Here is a 24,334-nt window from a genome sequence, read left to right as displayed (position 1 = left end):
TATTTTGTGAAGTACCTTTTAAGAATGTTTTAATTAACAATAATAATAGTTGCTGTAATCTTATTAACAACTTGATATTACAATCGTAACAAACAGTTTTTCTATGTACTTATTTTTGTAGCATGTAAATTTGTGTTCTGCATTTTGCACATTAGTCTACAGGCAAAGATGTAATTGTGTAACATGTTATTTTTTAATTTATGTAACCAACTAACTTTATTATAATAACTGAAAATTAAAGTATAACACTGCAATATTAGTTTTTATATTGTGATAAATAAATAGTAAGATCAAGTACAATTTTTAAGTACTTGGTTTTGTTTATAGCTATGATGGTTGTCTTCATCAGTTCCTTCGAGTTTCATTTCTCTCTACTCTGAAGAATTTTTTCAAGGGCAGCTATTAGCTTCTTGCAGGTTGCGTCGCTGATAACGGCTCGGCCTTCTAACACCTTCATCAATTCTTTGTACAGTCCCTCCGCTCGTTCGTCCAGTTGCACTGATATCGGCAGGACGATATCAGTATGTGAGTTTTCTTTTTCTTCCAGTTTCGGCATCTTTTCTTCTCTCTCAGATTCCTTGAATTTATTCATTGTTGTTAGCATATACATAATGTAATCAATAAATATTGAGTTACTTTTATTTTATTTTTATCATTTATTATCAACTTAGATTAATTAAATTTGATGTAAATAATACTTTTGTTATAAAAACTTGGTTACTTTGTATATTTTATTCTTCAATTTGTTTAACTAAATCTGCGTCTAGACATGTAATCCGAATCCAATATTTTTAATTTCTATAAAAATCTTAGTGTTGTAATTTATCTTATATACGTGTTTTTGGCAATTATTGAGTTTATTTTACTGATAATCTCGATCTATTTTTAGATCTTCATCGTACTTACATTGTACTCTCGGCATGTGTGCTCCTCATGAAGATCTTGGATAGCTTTAGCCAAATGTCTAAGGTAGTCCTGTGAATTTGCGAACTCCTTGAGAACGTAGTATGGTTTTGAGGATAAGTAGGCTTGCATAATGTTGCTGATGTTGGGTATTTTGGCTAAGGCCTTCGCTAAAACAGCGACCAACTGCTCTGAGCACTCGTGCCCAACGCACTCAAAAGTTTCGAGCGCTTCCTGACGTACCCAGATATTCTCATCTTCTAGCAAACAACTGAACAGCTCGATCAAAGTGGACGTGACGTTTTGAACTCTGCAACGCTCAAGATTCGCAACGCAACGTCGTAACAGATGACAGATCTTGATCTTGGCGCGAGGTGGCAGATGAGCATATGAGGTCGTGATGGATGTCAAAATCTAAAATGTTGAAACACAGATCTATAAAGAAAAAGGTATGTAAGTAAAATTTTTTTGTGAATAAGTAGACAAAAGAGATTTGTATACCGCACAAAAAGCGTCGTCTTGAAGATTTCCGAGATGTGTGCTATCGAGTAAGATAACGACCAAGTCGAACAATATATCCAATTGTTTGCCCTCACATTCGGTAATTGCGTCCTTCACAAAAATCCATAGTTTAGTTAAAATTTCAATAATGTCCTTGTTATCACTGTAATCTATCGCCGTCGTTGCGGACACGAGCTGCAACTGCGCAAACAGAATTTTTGAAGTAAAAATTTCAAAGTAAAATAGTATTATAAAATTCTTTAAGTATTGAAATCTCGGAGAAAGTTCATTTTCTTCTACATGATTCTTGTAGCTAATAAAATAGATACTAAAACATTGATTCATAGAATTCTAAAATAGTGATAAATACATATAGTAAAAATATAAAATTTTACATTTGAGAGTAAAATCAAGTTTCCTAGTTTTCTCTGACAAATCTAATGTATCGTCTTACAAGATGCTTCCAATTACGAATAGATGGATGTTCCTGCAGATCGGAGAAGGCCCTTGGTAAATCATCAAGTTTATGCTTTAATCGTTCCAAGGAAAAGCCTTTAGTTTCCGCCATTAGCATATACAGGATAGGCGTGTAATTATCTGTATACAGATCGATGAGGCTGTTGAGCAGAGCGAATTTTGTGTCTTCGGTCAGTGACATGTAAAGCCTGACGATCGTGTTGTCCAGCATGATCGCTTCCACACTGTCGCGTCTTTCTGCCAAAACGACGGACACTTTAATCATATGTTTAATGTGATCGACGCACAGTTGCGAAGTGCCGAGTCTAAAACAAGCACATAAGAAATCAGTTTTGGAGAAGAGTTAAAAATTCTAAACTTCTCGGTTCACTTTCTTTTATAATTAATTTTTAATTAATGCCATTCAATGTCATATCGTTCAATTATGTGTTATTTATTTGTTAAATCGTGCTTACTCACCTGCCAATGAAGCACCAAATGTCCGAGCTTAGTAGCGAGCGCCAGAAGCAACCAGACAACAGATGTTTCAGCAGAATCAACTCAAGCGCGTGGAAGCTTTCCGGTGGTATCTGACTGATCAGACCGCAGAAGGGTACCAGAGTCGCTTCGTAAATGCCGGCCAACCGCGGCCGTTCGCCGATTTTGTGAGCGCCTGGTAATCGCAGATCTTCAGCGCAGATTTCTTCATTGACTAGATCGAAGCAAGTAATTGAAGAAGTTTTAGCTGTAATTTCACTAATTGTGAAACGGTGAATGTTTCAATGTAAGTTCTTAAAATTATTGAAATGTTTTTTGAAGTATTTTTTTTTGTCACTTACGATGGTCCATAAATATGAGAGCGATATCCAAGACTGAATCGGAGCTTAGAGACCATTCGCACTGAAGTTCACACGGCATGCCATTCAGTTTCTTCATGATGGCGATTGTCAATAGATGATAACTCAATCGATCCGCGTACTGACCATGCGAGACAACTTGTCTTCCATACTTGAAATACACCTGAGATACGAAATTATTGCGTTATAATTTTTCTTACTTCTGTAATGAGACGTTGAACTTGATGACGTACTTCTTTGAAATCTTCATGATTGAAGATGATATCTAAGAAAGACGCAGCACTGACCAAGATTGTTCTTTCGCCACCTCTCGTTAAATTCAAACATGAGTACCTAAATCAGAAATAATCATTATGTAATTTTTACTATATTACATTCTATTATAGCACTATAATAATTTCACACAACACGAATATGAAAAATTTCTTACACGTGCTAAGACCGACTTTGGGAAATTAATATTTAATAAAATAATCATCACCTATGCAATTGCGCCAAGAGTTCTACTAGTTCCGACAGCGTTTCGTGCGTGAAACACGCGCCATAAATCGCTGTTAGTTTTTCAAGGATTTTCAGCAAGCGTGTAATGGCTATTACATTTCGTTCCGCGTTCTTGTCCTTCTGGTCTTTCTGGTCCTACGTCATTTATAATTAAAATCAATAAATAAAGACATAAAAAAATATGTACTCACTTAACAATTTGCTTTAAGATAAACCATGCAATACTAGCTGCATGCTGATGTACCTTGATTGCAGATAAAAAACAAGACGCATCTTTCACCATTTGAACAAGATGCGTTGTGACGCGATCCTGCTTGATATCGCTTTGATAGGTGATTGCCAGTTTGGCGAACGCCTCGGACAACTCGATGTACGTCTTGGTGTCCATTCCGCACGCGATAGAAGCAATGCTGCCGTGTGCATCAATCACTGAAAAACGACATTACAAAAATTACTTTGAGAATTATGTATAAATTTTTTTAGAAAAATTTTTCTTATAAAAAATTTCGAAAATGCTTTCCCTTCTCTCTTTCATAAAATTTGTTGTCATTTTTCTCCTTATCAAGGTCGCGTTCGCGATAACGCGTCAAAGATAGTTCTCAGGTTAAAGAGTCGTTAGGATGTAATGGGCGGATTGCTCTCACCTTTCGTCAACAGCTCCGTTTCCGATTGCACGTCCGTGTCGAAAACGATTACGCCGTTCAACGTGGCAAAGAATAGCTTGAAGATTGCACCTGCCTTTGCGAACAAATTTTTTAATTGTTCCATTGCGCCGCTCAAAAACACCCCATATCTTGGACTGTAAGATAATTTAACAATATTCTTAATTTTTCTGCGTATGGCACACTATAATTTTTGAATCTATATCGTGTTATCAATTTGTAACGATGTAGATAATATTGACCCATTCATTGCCAGCCAGAAATGAAGGATTATCGTTCATAGTTAAGATTCTCTTCTTTTGCTAGTAGAGATCTTCCTTTTATATCTTTATTAGACTTTCGCCCCCTAAAAGACATAGTACTGTGTATTTCTTTACCTTTTATTTTTATTCCAAAACAAAAGTACAAAAAATGGCAAATAAACCCACGGATAATAAATCCTTTTGATAAAATCAGGAGTGATTAACAGTGAATGAGTTGATAAGAAACTAATATTAGCAAAAATAATAGTAATAAATAAAAATTATATATAATATATTTAATATAATAATATGAAAAATTATAGTAAAACTATAATCAATATAAGAATAAATAATAATGTTTAAAATTAATCATAATTAAAAATATAAGGTAATAACATTATAGAAAGAATAATAAAGAATAATTATGTTGTAAATTGAATTGTACGAGAAATTCGAGACGAATGTATATCGATTTTACGCGGGTACCTGGCTTTGCAATGCTCAAGAATGACTTTTATCGTTTCGGGTAAAATGTCGCATAATGACATAACATGGACAACAGGAACTTTCTGAAGTCTGGAAATGTGTTCCACGCATCTTCTCCAAAAGGTGAGCAGCTCGTTGCAAACGCGCAATTTACACTTGATGTCATCCAAATCGTCATCGATCATCGCGCTATTATGCGTTATCGTATCATCTATAGCTCTCAGGACCTTTTTGAAAAAATTGAAGATATCACAATATTAAAAAAAGACGATGAGTATCAGATTAAGGAAAAATCAATAGTTTTTATCTGTTAAATTGAAAATAATAAATTGAAAAGCTTATTTCCAAAACATCTTAAATGTATATTTTGAAAAAAATGGAGGTTATGTATCTTAATCTTATTCGTGTTAATATGTATATCTACAGAATTATAATATTTAACACGTTTTCTTGCGCAAAATATATGTAAAATGATCTATAAATATGCTGGATTATTTCAACAAGATTTAGATCCACGAAAGTTCTTTTGTTTTCAAAATGTCCATTTTGATTGATATTGTGTTTCCTTTATGTAGATTATCATGCATTCTGTATGTATTGTTGATACATATAAAAAATACAAAAAGATAATTTTTTATCACAATTTGTGTACAGAAATATAATGTGTATAATATATACATATAAATGTATATTTGTTTTTGGAAAAAAAAACTTTTCGTAGCACAGTTTCAATATATTATGATTTTTTTCATTAAGTATTACGACTGATAGATAATATTATGACAATTCTAATGAATGGGATTTAAGATGTTTTGAAAATATATAGGAGCATTTTAAAAAATTGCATAAAATATAAAATTAAAATACAATATTATATCTTAATTTTTTTTAAATTTTAAGATAAAGATTTTATAAAATTACCTGTGACAAAAAGTGTTGAGCTTTTGGTAGAATTTTTCTGAAAATTTGTTTATCGAGCGACTCAGTCGAACACATGCGGAAACATTGTTCCAGCATTTGCACCAACTGTTCTGCATCGAGACTTTCGTTTTCCAATAGTACGTGATAATTGCAAAGAAATTGTTAAGGATCAATCATTTCATAGATTATATAAATATAAAACACATAAATGAGACTTAAAAATCTAACTTTCAACAGCAAATATAATACCGAAATAATTTACTCTTTTCAAAATTATTAGTTCTAGATTTTTCGACGTCAATATATTTTTTTCCTTTTTTCCTATAATAGATTATATTTCTAATATTTTTATTCTTTCTAGAGTCGTTCAGTATATTTTGTTTCCAACGCATCATTCTACATATTAAAGGATATTTGTAACATGGACACTTGGCTATCAAGATCCTCCAATTCGAATGAGCATTCGAAAGCAGTGGGTGATGTGCTCCCATTCATAGACATATTCTATAACAGAAACAACATTATTTACATTATTAATGTCAAAATCAAATATTATATAATTTCAGGGCAAAAATTTTAAACCAGAATATAAAGCATCGATGACGCCCGCTCTCTCTCTCTATTTAATAAGTACAATAAATGCAATTTATTGACTAAACAGCGAGAGCGTAAAAACGCTCAAACTATTCGCCGGTAATGTATTTCCATGACAGTTCCCAATATGGAGATCGATCAACTAGAAATGTAATCAGACACTCACTAATACCCCTCCCTTTGCCGCTATCAATTGCGAACGATAGTAGAGGAGGAGAAATGGGGTAAATCGAAAATTTCTTGGCAATGCTCGAGGTTGCGGAAGTTTGCTGATAAGAACGTCAATTAAGGCAGCGCCAAGCTCTAATCGCCGATTTGTCGAAAGTTTCTTGGCTGCAATTTCTGTGCCATCACCGGCAAGCAAAATATAGCCTACTTTTCGGGGAAGGGAATTTCACCGATCGAGTTAATACGTAACGCGTCAATCCGGCGAAATTCTCTCCTAATCCTTTAATTAATGTTTCGTGTTTTACATGTTTCGCGAATTATGCAATTTATCTGTCTTTCAGGTGACACCAGCGAAACAAAGGGGTGAAAATAAGAGTAATATAAAAAATAAAAGTATCGATCAAGAATCGATAACTCGTGTAAAGTGGAAAAACGTTGAACAATCAAGTAGAATGTATGAAGAAGGGAAGACTGGATTCGCAAAAATGAAAATGTATAATTACTCAGTGGAGAAAGACTCGAAAGCTAATTCTCAACGGAATAAGGAGCAGGGAGAATGTTCTAATTCGAAGGAGAAGAGGAGAGAAGAGGGAGTCGGTGCTGAGTCGGCCAGGAGGGAGGTAAACGCGCGAGAAAAGAAGTCGATCCAAAGTTGGGAATTGGAATGATCGGAGTTATGGTCTATTCGCCATGGCAACTGCGGACAACAAGCTGTCAGATGATGGGCAGAGTATTTTGATCAATAATACCCAGCAGTGACTGGCTGCCTACCTGTCCGCCGGCGGTTCTCGAGTTCGATATACTGGAGTCGCGCGAACGGTGATTTCGATTCAACGACGACTCCAAACAACAGCACGTGGCTGTAGTAAGGACACAGGGTGGTGAGAGAAGGGGGGTGGTGAGGCCAGGAGTGGTTCCGACACGTGACGAAGCGGCAAGCGAGACCGTGTACCAGGCTGAGTCACGAATTTGGACGGAGGATGGATTTGAGCGATGCGATTTTCGATCCGGAGATGCTAATTTCTCCTTCCTAAATTACATTATACCTGTGGTATAGAAAAAAGTCATAAGGATTCATAAATTTTTGGGGAATGATACGAGATATGGAATGAGAAATGGTTTAGGGAATAGAGAAGATGTTCGAAAATTAATCAGCAATTTTCTCCTTGCTGTTTCTTCAGCAAATATCGAGGCAGAAAAGGCAGTAAAAAAAAAAATATGTACAAGAGTAGGTTCTCAATTGAATGATAACATCGATAATGTTCTTCTTGAAAGAATATTTTTTAGAAATTAGTCTTGAATATTTAGAAATCTCATTTGTTTTTTGAATATTATTTAATTTTTTAGTAGCATTACATGGCGCAGATCAAATTCATGCATTTAACCATTTAGAAATTGATATAATATTAAAATTTGAAGATTTTTCTTTTTTTTTCTGAATGCCTTTTGAAATAACTTTTATTAATACTCATAGTCGAACGAAAAAAGTCTAAAATTATAATCGATTGAAATTAATTTTGGATATAAAAGTTAAGTAAAGCACTATGTACATGTATATATATATTATATGTGTCTACATATATGATACAGATATCATGATGTGTTACGTCACACTGTGGCCTCGAGAACAATGTGTGCGAAGAAGTCAGCGAGGAGTTCGACCACCCTGGCAGCGCTGACAGTGATCGAAACGACGAGGGTTAATGGTACTATAATAAGTTAAAGCGTTTGTGTGCGTGGCTCCCATTCCAAGTAAAGCGAAAGAGAAAGGGAGAGCTAAAGCGATATACCTGCGCTCGGCAGATGTGTTGGTGAACGGATTTGGGGTTGATACATATCGGAGAGCGGTAGAGGGCAATGGATGAAGGCAGTCAATCAGTCAGTCGGCGCCCAGCCGCGGCGTCGGCAACGTTTCTCAGCGCATTCGAAGATTGAAAACTGGAGATTTGAATCTTTACAACAGTTCAATGTTTTAATAAGATGATAAAGTGAGTTTGTAACATTTACATACATCTTTGAATGACAAAATTGTGTTCTTTATTGAATTTTAAGCAGAATTTATTTTTTATTTGCTCTTTAACAAAATTATACTATGTGAAATATTGACAAATGCGTTTGGCACAAACTTTTACGCTTAATGTCGCATGGAATAATTCACAATTTTGATCACGACGCACCAATTGTCATAAATCACAATCTCTTAAAACACATGGGCTTGTAACTAATATTTTTTTAATGAAAATTCAATAATAATTAATTTATTAATTCACTTCATTGTTATGTTACTATTGTAGGTAGAAAGCACCTTGGTGGAGCGGAGTTGAAGAGAACGCATTAGGCAAAGAGAAGATTGTTTAATTCGACTTGCGGGTCGTCAAGCATTTTTCTTTCTTTTTCTACGTTCGGCAAAACAAATATACAAATCAATTCCACTAAGAGATTTCTGAAGATCGTCGAGATCGATATGTTAACAAAGCGGGAACGACTGCTCGGGGATGTCTAGCGGTAGAAGAGCGACGCGACCCGTGAGGCAGCTGTCGCTGCAGCAGCCCACGCCGCGTCGGCAGCACGTCAGACGGCAGAGATCGGCGGAGGACGATTGCGGCAAATCTTTGCAAATCTACGCGAATCCGATCGCGCGCAATAGACTAGTCGCAAATGCTACGGAAAAACCCAAGGTATTGTCGTCAGTTTTTTCACTGACAGACTTCTTCTGCCGGTAAATGCTCGTATATAACCGTCATCTCTATCTTCACTGTCACGTCATTGATAGGTGCGAGTTGCCTGGGCTGATGACCGTCGCGGCTGCGACGGCCTGGCCCAAGTGGAGGTGGTGGCCCGGCAGATTCCGAGCCGATCCAGGCCTGCCACGGGCCGATCTGGCGGCGCACACGGCATCGCGGAACAGGCGTCGATTCTTTACTCGCGACAGGAAATCGCCGAGCGGTTGCGGCAAGCGTGGAGACATCGCGAACAGAACAAGGCGAACATCGACATTTTCCTAGCACACGGTATGACTGTGGAGGAACGCTGCGACTCTGAGCTGTCAATGTCCACTCCGCCGACTCCGCTACCCAGAAAAGAACCCGATTCTATCCGGGATGAGGAAAAAGGCGCACGGAACGCGGAAATGCCTGACGATCTAGTGGATCGAGGTAAGGGAACGTCTGAGATCGACAAGGAAGATGAGGAAGGACGCGGGAAGAAATCGGAGGTCGTGTCTCAAATAATGGAGAATGATTCGTTGACGAAAGAGGATGAGAGTTCAACTGAAAGTGCGGAAAAGGAAAAAGGAGAGGACGAGGTATGCCGATCTAAAGAAATTATGCGCGACTTAATAATTAAATATTATAAAAATAGAAGATTAAAATATCACTTTATAAAATATACAATGCAACATAGTTCTTTTATTACAAAATCGAAAATGTGAAATACCTCGAAGAACAATATAGTATACTAGTTCCTACTTTTTCTGTAATAATAAAATAAAAACTTACTATTTCTATTAAAATAGAATTTTCCATAAGTAATTTCAATATTATATAAAATTAACATTTGCATGATAAAATCGATCAAAAAAAAAAATTACCGATTTTTCAGAAAATGACGGATTTACACGCCAATACAGATATCGAGAAGAAAACGCGCATAAACATCGATTGTACGAGTCTGCATCTCCCGGCCAATCAGTCGTATTCCTCGTTTCCATCCCTGAGATTGGAAAATGTGGGTCCAGCGAAAACTAACGATGACTTTTCATCGGCGAGGCAGAAGCGCGCGAGCTTTCACAGCGGCAGCAATCGCGCGTTTCTGGTGCCGATGATGGACAAGTCGCCGAAAGGACTCGTGGAAATGAAAATCGCACCGGCGAACAAATCGGCCGAAGTCAGATGCGCTTCGGCCGACAAGACCGCTGTGAGATCGTCAATCGACAGAAGCACTGTTCTCCTCGCGCGAAATTCATCCGTGAACCTGGAGAAGACGAAGAGGACCAGCTCGGCGCCACCGCAGCGGCGAAATATCGCATCCGCGGCGACGCGTGTACAAGTGAACATCGTGATCGATGCCCCTAGTCTCGCCCAACCGACAGACAAGTCGATCGTCTGCGGAAAAGTGCAGGACGAGCAAAGCGCTGTGGAAAAGAACGAAGAGGCTTCGATGAAGGTAAAAGATCGCCTTGCGCTTTTTCGAGGAGTCTGAATATTCATCGCTTAGCACGTCGCAATTAAGTAAGGATCGATGTAAAACAGAAAAATAAAAAAATAATAATAAAGAGAGATAAATAATTAACTAGATTAATAGATAACTAAGCTAAGGCGGTAAAAATAGACGAATAGAGAACAGGAATACAGATTGCGCTAACTTCCCTTCAGATATCGCGAAGCGAGCGATCGATAAAATCGGCACCTCTGAAGAGAAGATCAAGAAGCGCGAGGAGGCGATTCTTCGCGTCGAGTCCGAACGGATGCAAGGATGAAGATACCCGCGGAGAAGGACGGGGGAAGAGTTCTATGGATCCCAGGACGAGCGACGTGGTCACTATGGTGTCGCTGGTCAGCTCGGCGGACAGCGACAGCGACATTGAGAATTCGCCGGGCGACGACAAGCTCATCGACGAATTGCGCAGCAAGCTGCCCACTACGCCCATCATTAAAACGTCCATTAATCCTAATCCTGGTACGGCAAGAAAGCCTATCAAGTCAGGTACAATTGTTTTTGTTATATAAATAAATATCTTGATAAAGTTTACGTAAATTTTGGGCGACGAATTTTTAGAACTTTTCTTAAATTAAAATGTTATATTTTTTTAACGGATAAAATGACTTTCATGCTTTTTGATCATGTTTTATATTAGTGTTTGTGCAGTATTAATCCATGTCTGTACGATAGACGCTTGATAACATATATGCGCGTGCGGTAACGAGCAAGGCGAAGAGAGGCGTACAGCTATAATTGAACCGACTAATTAGAAGAGACACGAGACACGCGAGCAGCACATATCGGGCAATAATTTCTAAACACTAGCTGCTTCGTAACTTGCGCGTTCACGTTGCAAACGACATGATTCCATTATTTACTACGGTCCGAATGCCCAATTATTTTTTCGAATTTCCTTTGGCTTACGTGAGCAGCTTCTTATATATTCGATTTTAACAGCTTAACAATTTATGTACTCACAAAATTAATCGAATCTTCAAAGAGTTCCGCGAAATTTTGCAAATAAGAAAAAAGAAGCAAAAAATATAAAAAAATAATATAGTGCAAGTTGTATTTATCACCAGAAGGAAATAATGTATTTCTAAAATAGTAGACTTTTGAATAATTTTTTGAACACATTTGATGAATTTCGTGAGAGCGAACAGATCGACGGCTATATTCAGTGATGCAGTTTATGCAGGCGCATCGCTGAAAACATTGTGATTGATCGTCGAGTTAATAGGCTCTGCCGTGTACTATCGAGTTTAAGCTTTTTACAATTGCACGAGAGTCGGGTCTATTTGCCTGGTAACTCAGTTCCATTGTTGGCCGACAAACGCAGCCGAACGATATCACCCGCCATCGATTTACTTTCGCGTGGCGAACCGAATTACCCATGTTATACATTAGCCGATGTAAACCTAGTAAATCTAATGATCAATGTTATAGAAATTAATAAATTAATAACGTTTATATTATTTAATTAATAATTAATAACGTTATTCTATTGTTCGTGTTGTCGAACAGCCGATAAAAAAATACCGATAGTGGAATTATAGCTGTGTAGTCAGATTTATCTTTTTCATTTTCTTTTGGTCGAATAAACTAACATATAAAAAAAATTAATTAATTTTTTCAACTTTCGCGAAGCGATAAACCTCAGATTAAAATCGCTGGACAGTGTCTTTCCAGAGAGACTCGTTCGACGAGGAGCCGGCGACGAGGGAGGAGAAGCAGCGGATCGTCAACAGCGTTCAGCCTCGCTTCAGCCTCGCCGTTAACGTTGCTCACGGAAACGGCGGCAGCGAGGACTCGATAGAGCAGAACCTGGCTGTCGACGGTGTCGTCGCGACACCGACGACACTGGCCGTCGTTCCCGCATTGTTAATTTTGAAGGACACCGAGAAAGCGGTACAGCCGGAGGCGCCGCTAACCGATCGCGAAAAGCGATGTTTGGCAGTGCCAATTGGCGATCTGCGCGACAAAAAGCGAAAGCTGTTACGAATGCGAAGTACGCCTAACCGTCCGCTGTAAGTGGAATTTCCCTAATTATTGAATTTTTATTAATTTTATTCCCTAAGAAAATTAAATTTGCTTGCCAAAGATGGCAGACGTGATATATGATGAAATATCTTACATAATGAATCAAGAGGAAATGATTGCGATATAAGCATTTCAAATACCAAGATATTGCTCGATTTTAGGCACGATATTCAGTCAGATTTACTTGAAATTATTCTCCGAAGATTGAAAGCATTGTGCAAAAGTTTGCAGAAGTAGTAAAGATTCCCTAGACATTAGTGATAGCGACGCATAGCCCACGCTCGGAAATTGCGAAAATAGATGGTCGATTTGCGCGAGTGGTTTAGCTATTGCCGTATCTTAATCTATATACAAAGCGTAATGGCGAAGGGAGGAAGAAGGAAAGGTTCGATTGGCTGACGATTTATGATATCGACGTGGAAAAAATAAAGTAGGACGATGTAATGATGATCGAGGACGGAGACAGGGAGGGGAAGAGGGGGTTGGTAACGGACTGGTACGGCCGTGAATATCCGCATCCCGCGGATCATGGTACGTCCTTCGATTGATACCTCCGCGAAACTTCGACCATCATACTTGATTGTCCTCTGTAACATTGGTACGCTGCTTATAAGAAGTTGGAAAAACTGGAGTTAAACAAAAAAAAAAAAAAAAAAAACACAAAAATTGTTCCTCGCGAATTTTGCGAATCGAAAACTTCATTTCGAGAGATGGATATCTTTAGTGTCTCCTATTTTTACGCAATTGCGAAATATATTATTCAATATTCTCTTACAATATACATCTCGTCTTTAAGATAATTAATATAAAACAAATGGGATAAAGAGTCGTGCACGTTGTTTGTGCTTTTAGAGTCGTATATATAAGATTTCGAGCGAAATAACAAACGTTTCGGCTTCAGATTGGATTATCTTCAATACGTACAATAATCGGTTGCGAAACAATTGTCCGTGGATTCCATAAACAACAATAAAGTCAAAATTTTTAAATAGATTCTCCACAACATCTTGTAAAGCAACATTTGACCAATTACCATCTATTCAAATGAGTTCTTTATCCCGTTTGTTTTAATTGACTTGGCTTGAATTTCTAGCTAATTGTCTAGTCTTGGCTAATTAACTTTATTATTGATAATTAATATATTCACTAAAAATATCTTAAGGTCTGATCTTTTGCTATAGTTTACATATACTTTATTCCATTTGAAGATTGAGTTATTCTACAATATTAATTCCCAAAGTTTCCAAATATTCTTAAATAAATACGTCTCGATAATGTTCACAGAATCGCGGAACGGACAAATAATGCACCGATGGAAATAAAAGAGCAAGGCTCGCATCTCGCGATCCCACAAGTCGATCTCGTCGCGGTTTCAGTTCCATCGATTGATACTTCGCTGCCAAAAGTAAAAGAATTATACTAATTGAAGTATACATGTTGAATTGAAATTTATATAGTATTATTTTTATTTGGATTATTATATTATTACATTATTATTATTATGCTGAGTCGGAATTTTTAATTTGATACATTTTTGGCGTGAATACAGATGGAACAATTTTCCAAAGAGACGCTGCCGGCGAAAGAAGCACCGCAAGAAGTGATATTACCGTCGGAACCGCAATTTCAAACGACTAAAGAAAAAGAATGTTGGCATCTTTACAGGCGAATGTGCGATAAAGGGGTGTGCGTGTCTTTCGACACTGTTTTAAGGTATTACAGTTGATAATTGCTAACAATGTTCAAAAATATTTAAAAAATTTTAAGATTTTTAAAAGTATTTCGAATAATGCAGACTGACTCAATCTTTAAATAGAAGAAAATACAAATTATAAATTTGCAAAATTGCAAAATATATTTTGAACTTATTTCAATTCATTTCACGTATACTTAGCGCATCTCCGCAAACTTGGTACGCCCACTAAAATCGAGAATTCGGATATATGAAAAAAACTAAGCGCTAATTTATTATTCTATTCTGGAATTTATTGCTTCAACGCATTTGCAGGAAATCTAATTTAAATAATTTCAAATTAGAGCGATAAATTAACACTTAATTTGCCAATTATCCAAATTCGATTATTAATGGCTGGGATATCAGGTTAACAGAGATACTTAACGCTTATAATTTGTGAGTAATTAGAACACATGAGTATGAATTGAAAAAGTATAATATTTCAGAGGTATGCTGACACCAACAGAATATCGATTGCGACAAAAGGAACTATCGCAGGATTTGCGGTAAAATTAGAAAAATAACGGGTTTTGTTACAATATTTAAATATTTTTCTAATGCACCAGTTATTCTTACTTTCTCGTATTAATCATCAGAAAGTAATCAAACAAAATGTAATATTATTTAATTTATATATAATTTATTCATTATACTCTCATAAATTATATATACTATGCATTATTTTGTATATATAATTTAATACTAATTATTTTGTATTAATTTGTATATATTATATTTATAATCGCTACTTACATGTTATTTGGTGATAATAATTAATAAATCATATATGTTATAACTCTTATATATAATTTATTAATTATATTTATACGTAAAGTTTGTACATATTAATTTGTATAATACATATAATTATACAATATAGAACAAGGGTACTAAATATGGGATAGCTATAATAATTGTTATTATTAAAGATAAATATAGATAACATTTTAATAATTATTATAATAGTAATAGCAGTAGCAATAATAATAATAATAATAATAATAATTATAGGTGCACGTGATAAAAAATAAGTATAAATCAAATAGCAGATATAGTTTTTACTGTGTCTTTTTGTCAAACCTTTTATTCCCAAATGATTGATCAAATTTTTAAAAGATTTTTTAATTATTTTCTATAATATTCAAAAAGATGTTGAAATATTTTTAATGAATAAAAATATAGCAATATATACTTCATAAAATACGAAAATTGATATAGTTTCTTTACTGAAGATGGAATGAATATATATTTAAATATTGGAAAAAGAATAAAAGAGAGGAAAAGAAAAAACAAGTACGTATAGAAAGTGCAACTGAAAAGAACAGACCTATTATGTCACAGTAAAATATGCCAGTTTTTTCAATGTTTTCTATAAAATATTTATAATTTTTATTATTTATATAAATAATTATGTACTTATAAATTTATAACAAGTATATATTATGAACTATATATATTTAAATATCTTATATTATGTCGTAATATTTGTGACTGTCAAAATAACGAAGAAGGTAACAATGAACATAGTTTATTGTAAGATATTTAAACAAGTAGATAGATAATATGGATGTGAATAAAAATTAGTACTCACCAGCTAGAAACGAATGCTAGAAACGATGTAAACTTCTAGCTCCGAGAGACTTGGAGGTTAGGTTTTCGTTGAAGATCACAAAATTCTTATTTAAAATTCTTATTTAAAATCAACAACCTCCGAATTTATTCATAACTTTTACTGTTTATAATAATAGTTTATTATAGCAATATAATAATAATATAATAAAGTTAAATTCTATCCTTATCAGAAAATACTTCTACTATTCAATATAATTTCTTTCAAAAAAATATAAATTTACGACACATCAGATAGTTTTTATAAATTCAAAAACTGATTAGCGGAAAATGCTGCAACTTTTTTATACTCAACCCTAAAGAAAGATTCACATTTTTTGTTTGTTGTCTTATTTTGTTTGATGTCTTATTACTAATTCGATCACTCGCGCTACACCGCACTTTGGTGCACATTAAAGTCCAAAAAGGACAGCGATACACGGCATGTAATTCTCTCTCGGCTCGCGACAAGCGATTCAGTGCCCATTGCAGTAAATATAGTTTAGTAACTTGTGTCCCCTGCAAAATGCACCACATTGGCAGCACTGATCGTGATTAGTCGTGGCTGGCCGGATTGATTGTGATACGCTCTTATGCTTGTCAACCAGGAGTGATTGTAAGAGAATATTTTATTTTCCTAATATTTGAGTCAAAAGAAGAGGAAGACGATTGTATGCGCTCTGATTTTGAACAATTTGTTTCTTAATCAAATCGCGCATCATGGACGACTTGCAAAATTATAAACTCCAACTCCAGCAGGTAAATTTTGTTATTCTTTCATAACCTCATAGCAACCAATCTTGATTGTTTATATATAATACTTTTGCAAGAGTCTGGCTTTTATATTTTTTGCATTTTAGGTGGAAGCAGCTCTCACGACAGATCCAAATAATGAGGAGTTAATAAAATTGAAATTTGATTTGAAGGAAGTAATAAAGCTGACACATGATTTAATTAAGTCACAACAACAAGAAAAACGACAAGCCAATGGCATGGACGCTAAAGATCCAATTTTACTTGCAGTTTTGGCCAATAAATGGAAAGTCGGTGATCAATGCATGGCACCTTGGAGTGAGGATGGCAAGTGAGTATCATAGGCTTGCTTTTTGCGACAAATTATAATATATACAATATCACACTGCTGTATAAATTGTTCTAAAAATTGGACATTTCATGCAAGTTATTGTTATTACAAGTTAAAATATGAAACAAATATAGTTTAAAAATAAAGTATTTTGTAAATTTTTTGCAGATATTATGAAGCAACAATAGATGCTATAAGCGAAGATGGAGTTGTAAATATAACGTTTAATGAATACAAGAATACTGATGTCACCATGCTCAGTCAACTGAAATCTGTTGCTAAGAGGCCAGCTTCTGATTGGGCAGATCAAAAATCTAAGTACGTCATCTTTGATCTGTGATATTTATTACTATAAATTAATGTAAAATGTTCTTTCTAATTTTGCACTTTTATGTTTATTTTTGTGAGAAGTTTAGAAAGTATAAGGCAATTACTAATTATCTTATATTTCCTCTTGTCCTCTTCTGAATTGGCAACAATATCCTACCATTGGTATGGTATTTGGTCTGAAATTGCTCATTATTATTCCTTTATCCTTTGATGTCACACGATCTGTACACATCGTCGAACTCCAGGAAAAGGTAACAAGAATTGTCCAGCATCTTTGGCACTATATTTTTGTGAATAGATTGATATAATTGACATAATTATTTTAAAAAAGTATAAAGGAACTATACATATACCAGAATTTTGAAAAAAATTGAAATACAATTTTATTTTTTAAACTATTTTGATATTTTCATAATACAGCATTTTGATAGCATTTTTTTTGTAATATAATGTGTACAAATAATACACATACAATTACCCATAAATTACGAAATTATACTATAAAAGGTTTGCTTTCACCGTGCTTTTATTTATTTATATTAGTAATGCCTTTTTAAATAAATTGTTTATTTTCTTGTTTGAAAGAAACAATAATATTTATATAATTTGAATATCTGTCTTTATATACAGAGTAGTTCACGGAACTGGGTCAAACTCTAGCACTCGAAGATAAAAAAAAATGAATTTGTAGCAAAATTTTTAATGTTATGCTATTTAACTTTTTCTTTTATTATTTTTTTTTTTCTATTTTTAACAGGACAAGTGCTATAGAGCTCGGCCCAGTTCCATGGACTACTGTATGAGATAGTGTATAATAAGAATAAATTTTACAAGTCTTGCTGTGCACAGCATTATACAGTTTGCATTATTTAAATCATTTATTGAATTATTAATTTTATTATAGAAAGTATTTGAAGAGCACATAAAAGTGTATTAGAGAGAATATAGAAAAAGAACTTGGATTTATGTATGAAATACGTTGCTTTATTAAAATAAATATTAATTTTCTGAATTATTATAAGTAAATATACGATACATATATACTGAAATATATTAATATTATATAATCATGAGGTACACATACGTGGCAATAATAGAAATATGAATAATAATCGTAGTTGATGTATCCAAAACATCTCTTTAAGACGTGCTATTATACATGCGACCTGTTTATCCACATGATATTTATTTATTTACAGAAAAATGCAAGCAGCTGCAGTTGCAGGCTCAGATCCACATAAGCAAAGAGAATACCTTAAAAAGAAGAAGCAGAGAAAATTACAGCGGTTTAAGGAATTGGAGGAAGAACGCGAGTTGGAGAAAAATAAGTGGTTAGCATTTACTAATAAGGTACGTTAGCGCGATAAATTCATTTATACGTACATCGATCGTGCATACATTTGAAATATATTGTCTTTTTAACTTATTCACAGTCTTCTTTTTAACTTATTCACAGTCTTCGAAAAAAGGCGTTATAAAGAAGAGCATCTTTGCAACACCAGAAAATGTGAACGGTCGCGTTGGAATCGGTACTTGCGGTGTCAGTGGTCGGGAAATGACCAAGTTCAGTAATGGAGAGAAATGGAGACGAGGGGCTTAAATAAGTTATATGTAAATAGTGGCGTAAGAATAGATAATTTGGTGGATTTATTCGTATATATTTAAAGCTGATTCACGAACTGGTACGTGGTATACTTTACGTTACGATGATTGAGCGATATGTATCAATATGTATGATCGCAACAATGACGATGATACTCCACTCATTATGCGCAGACAACTTTTCTGGCATGTGTCTACACTGATGCTTATAAGTATCGAAACAATCTCGGATTTTTTTACCATAACATGATTAAAGAAAACAAAAATAACTGCAGCAAATAAATGTTTTCTTAGCTTAATGTTTCTGTGAACATAACTTGTTTACAAACTTATAAATAAATGTATATTTTAACGTGCAGCTTTTCTGACGTTATTTTTACTCTTAGAAACTAATATATATTTTATATATATACAGGGTGTCCCGCGCTAAACGCACCATATGGCAACGATACATTCCTGAGATCACTTTGAGGTGAAAATGCTAATGTCAAAATGTCGAGGCTTTTACTACAATAGCTTTTCACTGCTTTTTAAATGCTTCTCATTTAAAGTTGACTGATTGCTCCAAATTCGTGCAACTAGGCACGGTTGTAGGAAAATAATGGATCGATGTCTGGAAATCCTCATTGTGTTAAAGAAATTGTGAAGAAAGCCTACAACAGAGAGAAACAAAATAATCCGAATGCTCTCTTTGTCTGATCTAATTCTCTTTCTAAATTCTCGACACTTCGAACGACGCGAGCAGTCTATATTTACTACGTCTATGGTGGGGATCACCTGATCATCACCAGTTTATCAGAAATATCACGACAAAGAGAGATATTCCCGATATAGCTGTTTTTGTTCACAATTCAAGCATTCTTACTCTTTCAAGACTTATTTCAGTATATTATACAGTTCAATGGATAAAAGAAGATATAATTGATGCATAAAGAGCATTGCGCACGCATTTTTGCAATGTTAAAAATCGTTTATTATACGAATTTCGAATTCTAACCTATGCATATTGTCACCGTGACACAAGGAGAAGAGAATTTCAGATTACGAATTATGTAAAGATACAACATTGTCGTATCGACATGCAAGAGAGTTTTAGTAATAGACGGTATGTGGTAAAAATCGATATCAGTGAAGAAGAATTAACGTAATTTATATATGACATGTATCGTTACATAGAGAAGATATGGGGCCAAACGAGGAGAGCGGACTTCCAAACGGTGACATTCAAGCACACAGAAATGTCGACTGGACTAGATACGGTTTACGTGATCCAGAAGCACAGAGAGACACAGAAAAAGATAACAAAGGCAACAACAGTGCGTTTGGTCCAGAAATGTATCAAACTGGTGCAAATGAATTATTTGCACAAGAGTATGTAAGTACTTGCAAAGCAATTGTTAACTTATTGTGTAGTGAATATTACAGCTCAAAAAAAGTAAAATGTATATTTTTGTATCTCTCTCAGAGTTCAGATCCTTGGTGGAAATCAAATTTCTTTATCTCTCAACCTGTATTGTTCGGTACTTGGGATGGGGTTTTCACATCATGTCTTATCAATATATTTGGAGTGATTGTATTTTTGAGATCTGGTTGGATAGTTGGCCAAGCAGGTGTTTTGAATGCAGTATTAATTATTTTGTCTACAGGTAACAAATTAATATATGTTTCGCTTTAAATATTTCATATCTATTGTCATTATAACGCAAATTATGGTATTTTTTCAGTGTGTATTGCTTTAGTGACGGTGTTATCGGCTATAGGAATATGCGAGCGATGTAGAGTCGAAAGTGGTGGAATTTATTTTTTATTATCACATGTATTGGGTTCTAGATTTGGTGGCTCCATTGGATTATTGTACTGTTTTGGACAGGTAAGAATGACTAAAATTCATCATTTCAATCTACCAATGTTCCAAGAAACAGTTTGTGGATTTTATTTCAGGCAGTGGGTTGTGCTCTAAACGTTTTAGGTTTTGGAGAATCAATAGCTGGTCTTGTAGGTTTGGAATCGGCTTGGGCGCAGCGTGGTTTTGCATGCGCAGCAGTTGTATTATTGTCAGTAATTAATGTGGCCGGTGTTAAGTGGGTCGTGAAGTTGCAGTTTATTCTTCTTCTGATCATACTACTTGCTGGAGTTGATTTCATGGTCGGAAGTTTCACTCATACCAACATTGGTAAGATGTTATGGCAAATCGAGAGGGTCGTAAAAAAACAATATACATTAACAATCATAGATGTATTTCTCAATAGAAAATTATGTATGAGAAATCTTTAGAATCGTTTATACATTATCAATGCAGACTAAAGTACCTTTACACTTGCAGATGCTGGCTTCGAGGGTTGGTTGTCAGGGAATTTGAAAAACAACACTCTTCCTGATTATCAGGACGGCTACAGCTGGTTTACTGTATTTGGCGTATTCTTTCCGACAGTCACCGGTGTTCTAGCTGGAATTAACATGAGCGGGGACTTGAGGCATCCATCCAGCGACATTCCTAATGGTACTTTGGCAGCATTGGGGACTGGGTAAGAAAGATTTATATTTCTGATATAAAAACATTTTTTTTTTTTTTCATTCTTACATCACGATTGTGTGTTTCAGAACGTTTTTGTACTTGTGCTTTTCTCTGACGCTTGCGGCAACTTGTGTGAGAAACGCTTTACTTACCAATTTTACGATAGCATCAACAGTATCGGCAATCTCGGTGTTGCTGCTCGCTGGTCTTTACGTATCGTCGTTCAGCAGTTGTTTAGGTGCTATGTATGGCACACCCCGTGTTCTCCAATCTATCGCCAGTCAAAATGTTATACCAGGAATAAATTGCTTGCAAAGAGGAGTAAGTTTAAATATAGAAACATTTAATGTACGATATTAATATTCAATTATGTAACGTATTTTCAAGAATGAACAACAACAGAAAAAGGCTGTAAGAATCAGAAGCGCAAAAAATATTACAGATTAATATGCGGAATAATCACAAATACAGGCTACAATTTCAGGCCCTCTTCAGTTTATAATGACGATAGAAAAGGATTTAGATTGTTGCCGAAATTGTGGTCAAAATGTATTTGTGATTTTTTTCTATTAATATGTTGTAATATCTTTTGCACTTCAACATCCTCTGATTCTCACAGCCTTTTTCTATTGTTATATTAATATTTAAGTAATTAATAGCAGTTGGAAGCGATCGCGTAGTGTGTTGATTAGCGTTGGTCTAGCAATGGCAAGTTTGATCTCCGTCACAGAACAAAAATAAAATCTACGATCGCTTCTTCCCGCAAGCAATCGTGGAGCAGTATTTTGCCAAAGCAAACCTCTCAACTGTAGTCTCAATTGATAACATAATCCTGCAAACAATTGATCAACGGTAGTAATGCATATCTTGTTTTCAGAGAGGACCAAATAAAGTACCTATATACGCTATGCTGGTCGTTGCTGTAGTAACATTGACTTTTATCATCACTGGACAAATTAATACACTCGCACCAATCGTAACAATGCCTTTCTTGTTAACATATGCGTGCTTGGATTACGCATATTTCGCCCTCGCACAAACGTTTGACCTTCGGCACACACGTGAACAAAGATTTCGCACACAGTCTCCAACATTCGACCATAATTACGGTTCTGCGAGTAGAAACAGTTCGATAACGGACACGGATAATGATTTGGACAGCTTGTTCCCCGAGAGAATAAGGCATAAGAATCTCGTGGTGAGAGCGCATTACGTATTCTTATTCAGTGTCAATAAATATAAGTTGATCGAACAATAATTATTCGCAGACGAGCAACAGCATTTCTGACAACAACATATATGTGGATTCGTCGCCAAGCATCGAGGACAATGCTAGTGTTACTAGCGCGTCGGAAAGAAAGGTTCACATACACAGTAAACTGGGGAACTGGTACAGTCCTTTGTGCAATAGATGGTTTTCGTTGTTAGGTGTAAGTATTTAATGCATTATTACAGCTGTTCTCACTACTCTTATATGATTTTTCTTCATTTCATAATAAATTTCTTTCCAAATATTTCAACTGTTTGATAAAGATTTTGCGTCGTATTACAGTGTCTCGTAAAATTGCTTATAATGTTTCTCGTGCATTGGGGATACGCTATCGCCAATATCGTTGTTGTATTTCTCGTCTGGAGTTATGTCGGCCACGCCAATCCTGCTGTCAAACCTGGAGTTTCATCAGAGTTCCAATTTTTCAAATGGTTCCGGATTGCACTACTTCGACTTATGGGGTAAAAAAACTTGTTATCAAACATTTACACAATACTTCTTTTAAATCGATGAATTAAAAAATCTGAATAGATTTAATATCAGGGTTTTTTTACTTTCCTACGATTAAGATTTCTTTAGAATTTAGGTTATTTTCTTCTTTGGATAATTTATACTTCATTGTTAGGAGAAAAGTGTACGATTACGAACAGATTGTGGTGACTCCGGTGCATCCAGGCGTCGAGACGTTTTCAGCTCAGCTGAATGAAGAGAACGAAGATTTTTCGGGCAGAAGAAGGTATCATCAGACCGCTACAGTCACAGGTCAATATGTTAATGTCGATTAAGTATACGAAATCATATGGTCTACCCAGAATTATGAATCACGCAATTATAATTCACATACTATTTCAGTAGCAAACATATTTTTTAGAATGTGTTCTCATTGGCGAGAGTAGATTGCGCGAACATATAAGTAAATGCTTATTAATGCATAGTATTTAATACTCGAAGGCATGCTAAAGTGCAGCTCTTGGCAATTTTTTTAAGACTACTTTTACCCTATGCAACACTGTCAATCACGCGCAAATATAGCTAGTCTAATCGATTTAACTTATTTAATGTCCATCTGCATTTAACATGGAATGCGCGTTATATAATTACAGTTTTAAGGACTGACACAGCTTAAGTCAATGACACAGCGGATCAAATGCGAAAATGTGTGAAAAACGTACAAAGAACTGATGTGACGATATAGCGCTAGATTTTTATAAGCATTTACTTGTTGCGATTGCCATACAGTTGGGGTAATTCACTATAAAAGTAACGGTAGCGATTTATCCTGACAATGTTATTCACTAAACACAACCAAGAGAAAAATATTCACCTGAATTTATCATAAGAATTTATCTATTTGTGGTGTGAGATTATTTTTTTATAATAACGAGAGCCCGAATGACAGACGATAATCGAGTGATAATGGCAATCGCACCATGAAAATATCTGTAAATACCTGATATAATATATAATATATTTATACACTATTTAACAATTTTATAACTCTCGAACAAATGTACGAAATTTGTAATTGTAGAATGGAATATACATGTACGTGTGAAAGAGAAGTCTAGTGTGATTGTTGTCAGTTCTTCCCATTTGTCTTATCGATCGTTAAATTGTTTAAATCCGTCGAAACAAAATTTAAGAAGCATTAAATGATTT

At 35.1% G+C, this 24,334-nt stretch overlaps 4 protein-coding genes across 7 annotated transcripts; 3 read left to right on the top strand and 1 right to left on the bottom strand.

Moving 5' to 3' along the window:
• Window positions 1-43: 43 nt before the first annotated feature.
• Window positions 44-16,300, bottom strand: LOC105672191 (FIGNL1-interacting regulator of recombination and mitosis-like). 4 transcript variants are annotated; one of them, XM_067352783.1, is made up of 14 exons: window positions 15,858-16,300; window positions 5,944-6,033; window positions 5,530-5,670; window positions 4,609-4,835; window positions 3,863-4,017; window positions 3,463-3,647; window positions 3,199-3,353; window positions 2,951-3,050; window positions 2,700-2,880; window positions 2,341-2,572; window positions 1,859-2,186; window positions 1,405-1,605; window positions 907-1,317; window positions 44-577 (listed from the first exon to the last, which is right to left on the bottom strand). In XM_067352783.1, the coding sequence occupies exons 2-14, from the start codon at window positions 6,028-6,030 to the stop codon at window positions 362-364; spliced, it is 2,619 nt and encodes an 872-aa protein (XP_067208884.1). In that variant the 5' UTR covers window positions 6,031-6,033; window positions 15,858-16,300; the 3' UTR covers window positions 44-361. The 4 variants fall into 4 exon arrangements, with proteins under 4 accessions (XP_067208884.1, XP_012222379.1, XP_067208885.1 ...); XM_012366956.2 differs by lacking the exon at window positions 15,858-16,300 and adding an exon at window positions 7,063-7,194; XM_067352784.1 differs by lacking the exons at window positions 5,944-6,033; window positions 15,858-16,300 and having other exon boundaries at window positions 4,674-4,835; window positions 5,530-5,666.
• On the top strand, window positions 8,142-15,730 carry LOC105672193 (uncharacterized). Its single transcript, XM_012366960.2, has 9 exons — window positions 8,142-8,279; window positions 8,586-8,969; window positions 9,065-9,595; window positions 9,892-10,455; window positions 10,665-10,995; window positions 12,170-12,518; window positions 13,816-13,936; window positions 14,081-14,244; window positions 14,713-15,730. The coding sequence occupies exons 2-9, from the start codon at window positions 8,787-8,789 to the stop codon at window positions 14,774-14,776; spliced, it is 2,307 nt and encodes a 768-aa protein (XP_012222383.1). The 5' UTR covers window positions 8,142-8,279; window positions 8,586-8,786; the 3' UTR covers window positions 14,777-15,730.
• Window positions 16,301-16,414: 114 nt separating the features above from the next.
• Window positions 16,415-19,248, top strand: Spf30 (Splicing factor 30). The gene is made up of 5 exons (XM_012366964.2): window positions 16,415-16,633; window positions 16,735-16,958; window positions 17,127-17,276; window positions 18,488-18,638; window positions 18,745-19,248. The coding sequence occupies exons 1-5, from the start codon at window positions 16,595-16,597 to the stop codon at window positions 18,886-18,888; spliced, it is 708 nt and encodes a 235-aa protein (XP_012222387.1). The 5' UTR covers window positions 16,415-16,594; the 3' UTR covers window positions 18,889-19,248.
• Window positions 19,249-19,386: 138 nt separating this feature from the next.
• On the top strand, window positions 19,387-24,237 carry LOC105672194 (solute carrier family 12 member 8). Its single transcript, XM_012366961.2, has 11 exons — window positions 19,387-19,995; window positions 20,067-20,265; window positions 20,356-20,536; window positions 20,615-20,760; window positions 20,832-21,063; window positions 21,214-21,415; window positions 21,492-21,726; window positions 22,283-22,603; window positions 22,674-22,835; window positions 22,958-23,136; window positions 23,301-24,237. The coding sequence occupies exons 1-11, from the start codon at window positions 19,970-19,972 to the stop codon at window positions 23,458-23,460; spliced, it is 2,043 nt and encodes a 680-aa protein (XP_012222384.1). The 5' UTR covers window positions 19,387-19,969; the 3' UTR covers window positions 23,461-24,237.
• The last annotated feature ends 97 nt before the right edge of the window (window positions 24,238-24,334 follow it).

This window comes from Linepithema humile, chromosome 4 (assembly GCF_040581485.1).
Source record: "Linepithema humile isolate Giens D197 chromosome 4, Lhum_UNIL_v1.0, whole genome shotgun sequence".
NCBI classification, from domain to species: Eukaryota; Metazoa; Arthropoda; class Insecta; order Hymenoptera; family Formicidae; genus Linepithema; species Linepithema humile.
The sequence above is the reverse complement of the archived record's forward strand: the minus strand, read 5'-3'. Positions and strand labels throughout refer to the sequence as shown.